Genomic DNA, 14538 nt, shown 5'->3' with positions numbered 1-14538 from the left:
CCCAGGTACAGTGGAAGGAGACAAGCCCCTTCCACCGCTAGGCCAAGCCCTAATTTTACTTGTATGCAAAGGAGAGTTTGTGCGCTGACAAACTGTTCATTATTAAGTGTTTGTTTGTTTATTCTACAATTTTTATTTTTAAAATAAATTATATATTTTAAATATTTGATAATATTAAAATATATTTTATTGTTTATATGTGACCTGTATAGGATTTGTTTAAATTGTAGATTTGTGAAAAGTAATTAAGAGTTATTTTATCATATTTTGTGAATAGTAAAGAGTGAAACTCTACTGTTCACGTGAATAATAAAGTTATTTTTTAATTTTTACTATTCTAGCCGAACCAAGTTCGATCCAAAGCTAAATGCACTGAACTAGCTTTGATTTATTTTTAAAAAAAATTTAATTTTTATTTTTAGTTTTAATTACTTTTTTATTCAAATAATAAAAAATATTTTATACAAGTATTATTTATTTCATAATGTAATGACATTAGTTAATATCTATTATATTTAAATTAAAAATTATCAATATTAATTTATAAATATATTTTTTGTTATTTTATAAACTCAATTTAAAAAGTATTTTTCTAACCAAATATATTAAATTATTTTTTATTAAACCTTGATCTCAATCACAGTTTCAACAAAACATGTATAAATATCAAACCAATCTCAATCAAAAATATTTTTTATAATTTTTTTTAAAACTACAACCATAAAAATTATAATAATTCCAATCATACTCCAAACCCTAGATCAGATTAATAAATGATTTATACGTCATTGAATTTATCCATACTATTTCACAGTGAATGCAGTTATTTTTGTTGCTGTAAAATATTTATATTCTAGATACGATTTATTAAATAAATAAATTTAATTACTCGCGGTGGGTGGTTTCGATTGTAATTTTAAAGCCACAAAACCGGGAAACATGTTATTGTTGTTGTTTAAAACAAAACTCAAGCTTCCAGAACAGCGAGTTGCTTACAATAATTCCAAGCCCAATCATCTCAGTGCGTGGTTGCCATGTGATTGATAAATGGCATTGTGAGCACCAGCTCGAGCGAGGAATACTTTCCCTGTAAACGGTGTCGTGCAGATAGCGTACAATACCCAGCTCTTCATATGGAACTAATTCCAAGGGCAAGCAACATAGCAAGACAACTATATACTCACATGACAACTGCAATCTCGAACCATGCTAGGATCCGAGAGAAACTTATCGTAGTTTAAAGGGATTCACTTTGAATGGAATGTTTGTTTCCTTTTCTTTCTTTATTTTTTTTTCTTAAATAAAAAGATGGTTATAAATAAATGAATTAATAAAATTTATGATTCATCGAAAGTGAAAAAATATCTTAACTTATAATTTTATTTATTTATAATTTTTTTTAAAAAAATAGGTTTAAAAAGAAATTGATAAGATGCAATCATTTACTCACTCATCATCATAAATTTTCAAATTTGAAATAACTTGTCAGATCAAGGAATCGATAAAATGCAATTGTTTTCAAATCTGAAATGAAAAAATAATGATGCAAAAGGCAAAAATACTAATGATATGAGCAGACACCTCAAGGATTCAACATTATCATCTGCCTTCTCGATGCTCATCACACTAGAAGATCATCCTTTGACTTGTTTGGATCAAGTTATAAATATCCATAGCAAACTTCTCCCAGCGCAAATCCCGTTCTTTGCCCCTTTTTAGTTTTTTCTTTATTGCTATGAGCTAAATTACACCCTTTTTTTTTTTGGATACACTGGCAACTTGTGTGGGAGTGAGGAAATTTTTTTTAATGTTTTTTAAAAATATATTAGATTAATATTTTTTATAGTTTTGATGTATTGATAAAATTTTTTAAAAAATATTCATAATATATTTTGAAATAAAGAATACTCTTGAAAATCAACATACAAATAATAAACTATATCCTTTCCATATACATCTCCTCTCTCTTTTTTGGATTCAGGGCTCTCCCTTGAAAAAAACAAAACACCATTTCGCCTGCTCTACTCCACCCGGTATGTTTCCAGGTAGAAAATAATAGCATAGTTTTTTGAAACCTCCTTTGCCAGTGGCGTTTTGGCGGTAGAATTGAGGGTTTGAAAAGGCTACTTTTTGCAAACCGTGTTTCAGAGGAGGATTTTTCATTAAATTAATGAACTTGCCCGGCCGGAAAAAAAAAACATACAGATAATTGATCAATAATTAGTTTGCTTAATTATTTACATTATTTTTCCACACCAGGATCCCGTTTGTTTCCATAGCTGAGCGTTTTTTTTAAATAATATTTTTTTCTGTATTTTTTATTGGTTTAATATAAAAATATTATTTTAATATATTTTAAAATAAAAAACATTTTACAAAATAATTGACACCCAGCATTAAACAGCATCTAAGTTTATGGAGAACGGAGACAATAAAAGCTGTAATTCATCGTATTATACAACATCAAGAGTTCAAAAGTGAGCGTCCGTTTCAGACAGCTAATCTTTGACCGAAGTGTCAAATCAAATAACTGTCTTAAAATTGATTTTCTTGATAACTTTAATGGACGTGTGTCTTCCCATGAATTTTACCGTGAATATTGTAATTATTGAATATTTATAATACTTTTTAATAAAATAGAGGGATAAAAAGGAGGAAAATAATAAAAAAGATTTTTTTTATTTCCTCACGGGATCGAATATGTTTTTTTTTTAATCTTATTTTTATATTTATAAATATTAAGTAATCACAAATTGAATACATACCATGAGGTTTTTCGTGCATTTCAAGTTACAATTTTTTAGTAGAAATCTGAGAAGAAATCACTTATTTATTTATTTATTATACAATGCGAGTAATTTGTTTAGGCTCAATCAAAGAGAGGTTGAATTTTAAGACCTGGTGGTTAAGAAAATTTATATTGTTCTTGTAAAACTGATTGTTTTGAGATGATGGCATGATCATTGATCAAACGGCAGACAGGGAAGTGTTATTTAATTAAATTGGGAGGGAGCATGGGGGCTTTGTCGTTTTTAAAGTTTTGACTTTCTTTTAAAATAACGGACCTAGAGTGATAATCATTAGAGTGCCAGCTGGTGCCAAATGGCTCCTGGCTTTAATTAGAGCACATAAAAAAAATAAAAAAAAATAGTCGCAACACGGAGAAAAGAAGACTCGTTAGTGCCACCAATGACATTGCAAAGAGCTCCTCTTTTCTTTTCTTTTTTTTTAATATATATATAAAAAAAGAGTAACGGTCATGTAACCGGGTAGCATCATCTCAAACTGAAAACATCCCCTTTGCTTTGGCATAATGGTTTTGAGACTGCAAGCGAAAAGTTTAAGGGACCGATAAAAATTTTGAATTTTTTTAAATTAATTTTTTAATATTTTTAGATTGTTTTGATGTGATATAAAAAATTAATTTTTTAAAAATTAAAAAATATTATTTAATATATTTTTAAATAAAAAATACTTCAAAAAACAATCACAATTACATTATCAAACATACCAGTCTGATGCTGTGACTACTAATTGCTACCGTTTCACCAATTTTATCATAATCTTACTTTGCTGCAGTTGTCAGTCTTGAACAGGGGAATATGCAATGTGAGGGGGAGCTCAAAGAACAAATAAGCAATTTCCACTTCATGTCCAAGGAAAATAGTGTTGACTACTTCCATCCCGGTACTCAAACTCAAGGAGCCAAACTCGCCGTGTTTGGATCGACACTCACCTTTTGTGAAGGGAGCTAAGATTTCTAGTTATCGGAACCGTGAAAAGAGGCTGCATATTTTTTCATGTGGGGAGGAGGCATGTGTCCAGTGATGAAGATTACAAGAAAAATGTGATCTTCCAAAAAGAATGAAAAGAGATTTCCTTTTTTTTTTATTGTCTGAATAGAATTTCCTGATTTATCTTCAGCGTCAATTTGCAACCATCGTTTTTCGTCTTGTTTGATGAGCATTTCAAAACCCAACTCAAACCAAATAGAATTGGGAATACTGGTGATGTGCAGGTTCGGTGGTTTTCTAGCTTCAACTCAGAAGTCAGAACTGAAGTATCAGTTTGCCACTCCCTACGAATAGATTCATGCATGCTCCAAAAAATACAAAGAGGCTTTTAAAAAAGGCAAAAATATGTGTTACGTAACTTATCTTGATCATCGTCAGAACAAAATTATGTGCTGACATGTTCTTGCAGATGTCTCGCTGGGGCTTGGAACTTGCCCCGAAAGATAGTACTGTCATGATACCTTGCAGCAATGATCTAACTCGACAACGATAACTGGCAGAGAAAGAATCTTAACATAAAGAGAGAATTCGAATCTCTTCCTTTGAATTTTTATTTGCTTTCTTTGATTCGGAGGTTGAACTAATTGCCTGGAGCTTGTCTAGGTTGACAACCGCCCTGGAATTCTTGCTAAATGAATTCATGGGTTTACATAACGTGTAGTCCTTAAGGGAAAATATCCTCGGTAAAAAATATAGTTTACGGAGTGCTTTTGCGGTATCATCAATTCATCACGAGTTTTTGCCTTATTTGCAATGGTCTTCTCACCACCTTGCTAGGGTAGGCGATGATTCAGTTTCAGGAGTCACTGGATAATTTGATTACGGGGCCTGTTCAAACATTCATGGTCTACCGACCCCGAGCAATCATCACATTGGGTTCCTTGTTTATGATAACAGAAGAAACAAAATGAGAACAGAGGCGTTATAATTAGAGAACAGAATCCATACAAGGAGAACAAATGATAACCTTTCAAGTTTCAGGCAGTCCTGTAAACTACAAGACAACAGATTGAACAGCTCATTTATTGGAGAAGGCTACCCTGTGAAGGGCTACCTTCTATCTAGTTGTAGCAGTCCGTGGCAGCAACATATATATTAGTCCACAATCATAGAATAGTCCAAGATGTCCTTCTGAACAACTCTTTACACAGTTAATAACTTGTCTTTGATACAGCGGTTCTGTAATTTTTCCTGCCAAGCATAACCCAACCGACCTCAAGCACAGAATTCCCAAGGCACAAGCTGGTAGCAGGTCAGATTAGCTATGTGCATCCTCATCTTTATGTTCAAATGCTACTTGTCGCACAAATTGTCCTCGGACACGGGGTCTGTGTTCTGCCAGCTTCTTCCTGCTCTGGTATCGAACCTAGAAAAGATTAAGTAAATACAAGGTAAACTTTAAATACTACAATATAGAAACAACAGGTAACATCATAATAGATGCTTTATTCTTAGTTTCACAAATTCACTTAGATGGCTGTTGGGATAATTAATGTTTTCAATGCTAATACTAGTAAAGAAAATGTCTGATGCTTGATAAGTCATAAGTCCTTGGTGATTGATCCTTAGTGTTGGGTGTTTATCCATGCACGTGCAAGTAAATAATTGAGAGATATTTTTTGTCTTTGGATGTCGCAAGTTTCAAATTATCCATCTTTTACTAAGATTATCTACATGGTAGGACTCTTTTCACCAAAAGTTCCTTTAAGAGAAAATAAATGAGTTCTAAGCTTGTATCTAATTATGCCGCAATTTCAGTTACCTTCTTCTCAAAGCATCTCTCCTTCCTCTTCTGGCGGAATTTGTTCAATGCAGCCTCTCTTGGTGCAAAGCAATTTTGACCGCCTCCGCTCCTGCTCCCACTTTCATCATCTGCACCAGGGTTTTCGTCTTTCCCAGCTGCCCCACTATTGCTCTCCAAGTTTATTCCTCTGGGATTCAAAACAATGAAGCTCTCATTTTGGCCATTGCTCCCACTCATACTGTAATTACCAGCATTTCCTTCCATGGGTGTGCTCAACATGTTAGATGACCCACACCGGGGACCTGCAGCTGCCATATTTTTCAAAGACAAATCATCACGGATGGTGAGGGGCATGTTATGAACAAAGTGACAATGGTGTTGCACTTGGCCTTGCTGGTTCATGCCTCTTGATTGAGCCAGAATTGTGTTAGCGATTGGAGCATCACCCGTACCCTGTATTACACGCTGAGGAAGAGGTGTATGGTCATTCTGCACTGGCTGGAAGGAAGAAGAACAATGGAGGCATTTAACTGTAGATTTTGGTGTTGGCTTGTCTCTGATTACCAAAGGTTTGGCGAAAGCATTATTAGTTGTAGAGCCCAAATCATTGTTGTTACTACTTCCATTGGAACATAGATTACAAGGTGTGCTATTTGAGTTGGATTGAAGATTTTGCATTGATTCTGTTTTTGCAGCTTCTGAACAATTGCCAAGCAGAGAACAGCTGCCTACATTCCCTGTTGGAGCCTGATCAGTGGTTGAAGCAGAATTATACCTGCATAGAAATGAAGATTCAGCTTTCGGATGTAGCTCCATTGAAGGACCAAAAAATGGATATAATCAGAATCCAAATTTATCCTACCTTGAGAATGCTGAAAGGTCTGAATGCCTCAACACATTTCGGTCACTGGCACTAGCCCAAGCATCTCCAGTATCTCTCATCCTTTTCAAAACCAGTTCAAGAGAAGGCATCTCTTTGGTCTCATAGATGACCTCATTCTTTTTGTTAGAAGAGAGAGTGTTTGAGATGTCTACGACTTCACTTTCAATCTGAGGATTAGTAATGTTTGAGATGACACCATTGAGATCATTGCCTTGGTTTCTCAATTCTGTGTTGTGTTTTTCACTGAGCTCCGGTTGTCCTTTCTCTAAATGCCCACTGTCCTCTTCTGATTTTTTTTCACGAAATTTCTCTCCATTATTCCCTGCTACGTTGGTCAGCACCTCTTTGCTTAGATCTTTAAGCTGCAAATTTGGAATTCTAGGTACTCCTATCTCCAAGTCCTTGCCCATAACAATGTTATCTATGAATTCAATGCAGTATAATTTCAACCAAAGGTCAAGAAAAGGAGGGAGATAGGGGGCATCAGATAGTGAAAGTTCAAAGACAATCACTGCATACAGAGCCATACATACCAAGTTCATCATCCTGCTTTCCAAATTTCTTTGTTGTAGCCAGGGGCACCATGTTGTTGTCACAAGCCTCAGGCCTTGAGTGAATAACCTGGGTGCATGTGCTATCAGGAGGATCAGCTAATTGGTCCCATGGTAACATTGGTTTGGGACTGTCAACTTCAACGGCCCTCTTTGTCCAGGAACTCTGCAAAGACAGAACATAAGTGTTCGTACAGGATACAACTTTGTTACAGGATGCGGCATTCTGTTAGAAATCTGCCCTGTGTTAACATTAATATGTTAAGGTACCTTTCCATACATTATCTGTCTATACACACATAAAACAGATGCTCTTGTGCACACATTCACATTAACAAACCCACTGACAAACACAGGAAAGATACAGAATCATGCAGTCTTTGATGAAATTGTGCTCGCTATATGGAATCTGTTTCGCCATTCTGTTTTATCTATGGTTTTTTTGCTTAACTGTTTATCTAGTGCTTATGCTGACAAATAACACCATCATGTACTTTTCCAATCCCACCATCTTAATCCCTGTACATTAGTTTATGGGCTATCCCCTTAGTTGCAAAATGCTGAGATACTAACATGATAACAAGAGACTGGGAAAAGATCATAAGCGCAGCTTGTACTTGCACCTCAATTCTAGGGTTACTGAAGTTTGATTATGGAAAGACTGAAAATGCTGAAGTTCTTCAGCACAAGACAGGAGGCAAATTTTTTACTTGAATATTCTAACTCTTGCTTGATTGCAAATAAAAGTATTGAATATGGCTAGGTACGGCATTCCAATATATAATTGCTGACAGGTGGATTTGGAGTGGTATCTTTAATAGTTTCTAATTAATAATTCCCATTTTTAACTGGCATAAAAAAATTGTGGTCCCCAAAGTCCAAGGAATACCATTACCCACTACTCTATTACTATCCATGTACCTGTCTTTTTTCCCTTCATAAATATCAAATTATAAGCTTGTTCATAAGAAAAAATACCTGGGTATGACTTCCATTGTCACTTCCATCCCTTGCATTCAAACCAATGCTTCCAATGTCATCGTCATCATTGCTGTCAGTATCATTATCGGACTCATCAGCACCTTTTGACTTTGAGGATTTTTGAGTCCGTACAGCACTCTCACTCCCACTACCACTACCACTAGCCTGATGAATGATGAATAAAAAAAGCAAAACAGAATTTCAAGACTTTGCACTTTTCTGTGATCCTATATCACCGGAGTGATAAATATGGTGAAGACAAAAAAGGCCAACAAAAATCCATACAAAGCTCCCACGATGTAAATAGTTGAAATTTGAATCCATGGTGGTGCTCCAAGCAAAATTGACATCTTCCTTTCAAGCTTGAATTTCTCAACAATTGACATGCAAATGCATCTATATATATATATATACATATATGGCAGACCTGAAGTTGAGGTCCATAAATTGGTCCAAGTTATTGTTTGTTACACAAAATGGCATAAGTTAGCAACTCACGCTGTGGCACCTCCTCCAAACATGTTGCCAAAGGATTTTAAGCTCATTTTTTCGAATAGGCTTCACTAAAAAGTCAACTGCACCCTTTGACAAACACCTAAAGACTACATTCATGGAATCATGAGATGACATCACTGCACAGAAGGTCAACAGGTGTAACAGTTAAAAGCATCAATTTGTTAAGTTGAAAGTCGTAAAACAGTGTCAGTTTCAAAAGAACAAAATAGTAGAAGCACACTCACTAATTACAGGAATATTCCTGCAAGTTTTGTGGCTCATAATGTTGCTTAAAAGGCCAATGCCTGATAAACAAGGCATAGCCACCTCAGTTAAAACAAGATCAATGTGATTTGTCAGATCTTGTAACAGCTTCCAAGCTTGTAGACCATTTGCTACAGCAGTAGCTAAAAATAAAAATACAGAGAGAGAGTGATTGTTAGCTTTATAAATTGGAAGAACAGAAACAATGAGGAGAAAGTTCCAGGCATTTGTTGGAGTAATTAAAAAGATTAATTTACATTATCTGTCACTTCCCTGATAAATTACAACGTTTATCAAATTACCAATCATTACTTGTATATGACATCTAAGAGCCATAATTAAAAAGTTACATTAAATAAATGAAGGAAAAAAAAGGAAGAGAGAGAGAGAGAGAGAGATTGACCATTGCATAATTGTATCTTATCATGCATGATAACTTCACAGCACATAAATATATAAAAAACAAAGAAAAAAATCCAACTCGTCTCGGACTCTCATATCAAACCAAGTTATAAACTACCAGATCTGTTGCCATCTAAATCCCGAAGTGAAAACCAGGTTTTTGGAAATAGTATAAAAATCATTTTGATGAAATCAAAGGAATGAAGGGGAAATGTCAGAAAAAGAACCCAACTTTCTCAAATTTTAGATCATTAAAGGATGCCATTGAGCCTTGTGGTTCAATGGTGCCATGTCCTCCTCCCTAAAAAAAAGCTTGGATAACCCAAATAAAAAGATTCTTTAGGCAAAGACCTCTGTCAAACTCTATGTAATCCTATCTCAAATCAGAAGCTTTAGAAGCATGATTGATGAGTCCTTAAGCTGAGGTGTTTATTAATAGGTGTCAGAGAACCATTTCAACCCAATAACTTAAGTTGTTAGGTAAGGTTCTAAGATATGATTTATATTATTATCTAACACACCCCCTTAAGTGAAAGCCCTTTAAACTTGAAACTTACACAGGCCCATACTACCTTATACTTAATTTTTATCAAATAAATAAAGATTGTGAGATTCAAACTCGTGACCACTTGGTCATTAAAGCCCTGATACTATGTCAAAAAACCATCTCAACCCAATAATTTAAGCTGTTAGGTGAGGTTCCAAGATATGATTTATATTATTCTCTAACAATAGATAAAAATCTTGTTCTCCTCAAAAAGAGAGAAGCATGAATATCATTATGAAGGAATGATCATATTATTTGGCTGTCCTTAAACAAACACATACAAGATGGATGAGGAATGCATCTTTATTTCCCAAAGAAAGTTTGTGTTGGTTCCTTTTAAGAGAGTGAAAAGTTAGGACGAAAAGCTTCTAATATTGGCAGTGAACAGAAAACAAGCTTGGAAGAAGCAATGAGAATGATTAGTTCAATTGTCATTGCTAGCCAATCCATGCATGCTTTGAGGTTGTTGTTCATATCTTAAGAAATTTGAAATTGCGCACCTAGATGGGACTTCCATTTTGCAAAATATGAGAAATCAAAATATATTACGAGGGAGAGCAAGAGATGTAAATTAATCTGGATTGATTGATAGCAACTGATCTACCCCGGGGATGTGGTACGATGAGAAAAGATTGGGGAAGGAAAGAGAACAGAGATGAAAGTCGAGGAGAGAACCAGGGGAAGAAAAATAGAACAGTCAAGATAAGCAGTAACTAAATCTAAAGTCCAATCATCAAAAAATGCAACTTTAGAAAAAATATGGACTCTCATAAGTAATCATCAAACCTAATACATAACAGGAACTGGAACTATTACTCTTCTCTCTACACCTCTCAAGGTGAACTTGCTTTTCTTTGAAATGGTACCGGGAGAAAGTCAGCACCACTAGAATAAGTTCCTAAACAACGCCATTTTAACTGAAAAAATTTAAAATGGAAATGGAAACCCTAATGACAAACATGAATAACCTTGAGTATTCGAATGATCTTCAAATATTTAATAATCAGGAGTGAGAGCTAGATAGACAGCTTCTTCACAATTGCCATCACTTGCATATTTTCAAGTTCTTGATTTGAAATAAAAGGGATCTTCAGTTTCTTGTGCATCTCAGGGCATCACTCATCAGAATGTAGTTAAAAAAACACACCTGACTGAAATTGCACCAAGGATTCTACAATATAAAAACATATCATTACCTCATGCATCTTCTTTTTTTCATATAAAGTTTAGGTCCTGATTCTCTGATCAAAGTAATGACAACGCTTTCTAGCTCATGCACCATTCTCTTTACATGATATAAATTATCTACTTCAGATCGCAGATCAAGCTAGCTCTTAAGCAAATGAGTTGACAGCGTAAAACTTTTACCTTCGTAGCCGCAATTTTGAAGCAACGCACTGACAACATGGCGAGTCGAATCATCATTTTCCACAAGCAGAACCTTTAGAGACCGACGAGGCAGGAACCTCTCCCAGTGAACCAAAGGCCCTTGAGATTGTTGCTGTTGGCTCTGAATAACAGCCTGTGCATCATTCAGGACCTGAAGCGACTCCATGCCCTTATCATTCACATCTTTTTCATCCTTATTAATCTGGGACTCACCTTCCTCTGAGAGCTCCTGGTCCTCAAACATGATCCCGTCCCTTATTTTCTTCTACTCATCTTCTACAATATGATTTTGTTCTGCAAACCCGTTGTTCATTGAGAGCATTCTTATTCATTTGAACTGTTGACATTAATGAGAAACACAATGGACTGAGTAGGTGAGGAAATATTCCTTATTCTGCAAGATAGATTGCAAATTACATTGTCTCCGAGATAGTAACTACAGCAAGCACAATAGCTCAGCAAGTCCTACACAAGATATACAAGTTACACATCAGATGTAATAAACAAAACCAGAATCCCTGAAATACAGTACGATGTGCTTTGAATGCTCAACGATGTTGACAGCTTAGCAATATCTTACACATCGGTGGCCGAGAAATTATGTAAAAAGACAAATTAAGTTTAATGGTTTGAGTGAGGAAAACATTAAATTGAACGCAAGGTTTCCAAGTTTTTAGCTTGGCAAAGTTAAAACATTTTATTTTTCTACAGACACTAAATACATCGAAGATAAGATTTGAAACTCATTCTTGAAAATGAGAAGAAGAAGAAAAAAAGGATAAAGAGTCAAAGTTTTGCTTTTCATAATTTTAAGGCAAGCAGACAAACCTGCAACATGGAACAATTATTGATGTCTTGTCTCCCATCGCTCGCTCGAAATAAAAAACCAGACTATAAAAAGCAATAAAAGAATCCAAGAAATGGACATGAAATACAATTTACTTCATACAGCAATAAAACAAAGCTAGATCTTTAATTTTTTATCCACATGGCCCAATCAAAGCAAGAACTACTACTCCAGAATAATCCAACAAACTCTAATGAACCTATGTGACTTTACTTTTTTTCTCTCTGGGTTTTTATTGTGAATTCGAACCATATACAAAAAATCCAAGCTAGTTTTTTGCCCCCTACTATCCAAACTTCTTGAGTCCCTGAGTTTCCATACTTCTCTTCTTCCTTCATTTCAATTTTCTCAAAAACCAAACATCTTATTGTAACAGAGATCAAAATCTACCAAATTCTGACCAGGTAAACAAAAAAAAGCATGAATTCAAGAATTTACAAGAAAAGTAGTAATTCATTTCTTCGAAGCAAACCTCAATAATTCAAAACAAGCTTCTTTTCTTCAGTTTTCTAAGCACCCAAGCAGACGGTAAGTTAGTAAGTTCACAGGGGCAGTACAGTTTCAAAATTTTCACAACAAAAAAAATTGAAAAATGAAAAAAATAAATCAATTAAGCTCCAGATTTTCTCGAGAAAACAATATGGTTCGTTTCATTTTCCAGGAAAAATTGAGCTACAGCTCTCCAGCGTATCAAACAATAAAAGAAAATAATGACTTTACCTTTTAAAATCCATTCTCCCTCTCGGTCCAGTTATCAGAATTCAAAAATTCAAGTGTTTAAAACACATATTAGAGACTGATAAAGCGAATACATTACCTTTCTAGGGTTTCACTCGCCAAATCTGAAAAGAAGAAGAAACGGCTTGACTGGTTGAGAAAAGATAAATAAAACACAGATATTGCTGGGGGGGGAAACACTTACTAGAAGAGATATTATTATACTCTAGTTTTCTCTCTCGATGACGTGGACAAAATGAAGGCTCGCAGCCTTGCCATGTTAATACCACGTGGGAATCTGATTTCTGAGGTGGCATGAGATCAAAAGCCGCGCTGCGAGTCAACTTCTCGCGATACGGGGATCTAGGGTGATCCTTCTGTGTACATTTTTATTGGCACGCCAGTTGCTGGCGTGGATAAAAATCATATACTAGACAAATAATTGCATTGATAACATACAGTTAAATCTCTAACAATTAATATAGTGGGATCATAAAGATTTATTAATTAATCAATATGTTATTTAAAATTTAAATTTAAATTAGGATGAAAAAATATTATTTAATTAAAAATATTAATTTATCAAGTTTCCACGTAATTAATCCTCGCATGCATTTTGTTATTCGAACTCCCCAGGATAACATGGGGACTAATAATTAAAAATTAAATAGAGTTCAATATCTATGTTTTTCTAAGTTATATTTGAAGTATATATTATAGATTTTGATGAAAATAAAGGTTTAAAAGTTGTTTTTAAAAATATTTTTTATTTAAAAATATATTAAAATAATATTTTTTATTTAAAAAAAAACTATTTATAATATCAATACGATTTAAAAACATTAAAAAAAATAATTTAAAACTTAAATAATTCAATAATTAAAAAAACAGTTCAATTATAATAACAAATAAAGCCTTAATCTACATTATAAAAAAAAAATCATAGTAGCGACATTGTGTTAAATTAATGATGTATTTATTTGAACGTTTTTTTTATTTAATTTTTCCATGAAAAAGGGCTACTAGCTTACCCTTTTTCTTAATAAAACAAGGAATATCTAACCATGCTAACCACATATTGATATATAACATGGCTGCGTATTTTATAAATTTAAAATGTTTTTACGAACAAGGCTAATAATAGAATTTAAATTTGGGATTGAGTTATTTAACCCTCGGAAGCACTAGAATTTATTTATATATATTTATATTTTGCAGTCACTTGAGAGTGACTGGTGGGGAATTTGGATGAGGCTCCATTGTGGTGTACAAATAAAAATCGAATGCGCCCGCGTGTATGGGCAGGGGAATTCATTCACTGACATGGAGCGTTGATGACTGGGAATGGAGGGGGTGATGAGATGTTGAGAGGATCTGTTGATCATATGATGAAACGTGGCGCGGTGTGCAGCGAGTTAAAGATGCTCTTGCATTTGGGAGGACGCGAGCGTTCTGTGTTGACGGAAGTGCCCTTAGTGACCGCTGATTTTTTTTAGGAAAGAGCAAATGAGGAGGCACGCGAGCAAGAAAATATCTTCGATGACATCATCATAAAGTTTCGGGTTATCGGGTTCAGGGTTTGAATAATATGGAGCTGAGCCGAGGTTGTAATTTGGTCTCTGAAATGCTCGCCCTGGTTTTGGAGTTGAATTAGTTGGGTGCAGCAAAATCCAGTATCACTGGACCGAAAAGAATTGGCAGCGAATTAGATAGATGAGCGCGCGTGTGTTCCACCGCGCGCTGAGATAAAAAATTTTCTAATATAAAAAAGATGTGAAGGCCAGTTCATTTTCAAGAAAAACAAGGGACCGAGTTATTTGATTTAAATTAGTTTAATAAATCTATTAATTTAATAATATGATTAAAAAATATTAATAAAAAATAAAACAAAAAAATGATAATAATTTAATGCAAGAAAAGGAAG

General features: G+C 34.4%; 1 protein-coding gene across 10 annotated transcripts; it reads right to left on the bottom strand.

Annotated features, from left to right (window-relative positions):
- Positions 1-4698: 4698 nt before the first annotated feature.
- On the bottom strand, positions 4699-12822 carry LOC105127442 (two-component response regulator-like PRR37). 10 transcript variants are annotated; one of them, XM_011028740.1, is made up of 11 exons: positions 12715-12822; positions 12336-12406; positions 11468-11515; positions 11030-11387; positions 8694-8855; positions 8452-8585; positions 7951-8118; positions 6955-7138; positions 6401-6842; positions 5557-6313; positions 4699-5160 (listed from the first exon to the last, which is right to left on the bottom strand). In XM_011028740.1, the coding sequence occupies exons 4-11, from the start codon at positions 11292-11294 to the stop codon at positions 5053-5055; spliced, it is 2220 nt and encodes a 739-aa protein (XP_011027042.1). In that variant the 5' UTR covers positions 11295-11387; positions 11468-11515; positions 12336-12406; positions 12715-12822; the 3' UTR covers positions 4699-5052. The 10 variants fall into 10 exon arrangements, with proteins under 10 accessions (XP_011027042.1, XP_011027047.1, XP_011027041.1 ...); XM_011028745.1 differs by having other exon boundaries at positions 11030-11344; XM_011028739.1 differs by having other exon boundaries at positions 12370-12406.
- Positions 12823-14538: the final 1716 nt, after the last annotated feature.

The sequence above is a fragment of the Populus euphratica genome, unplaced genomic scaffold (genome assembly GCF_000495115.2).
Source record: "Populus euphratica unplaced genomic scaffold, PopEup_1.0 scaffold13.1, whole genome shotgun sequence".
NCBI classification, from domain to species: domain Eukaryota; kingdom Viridiplantae; phylum Streptophyta; class Magnoliopsida; order Malpighiales; family Salicaceae; genus Populus; species Populus euphratica.
Note: the sequence above shows the minus strand (reverse complement) of the source record. Positions and strands in the feature narration are given on the sequence as shown.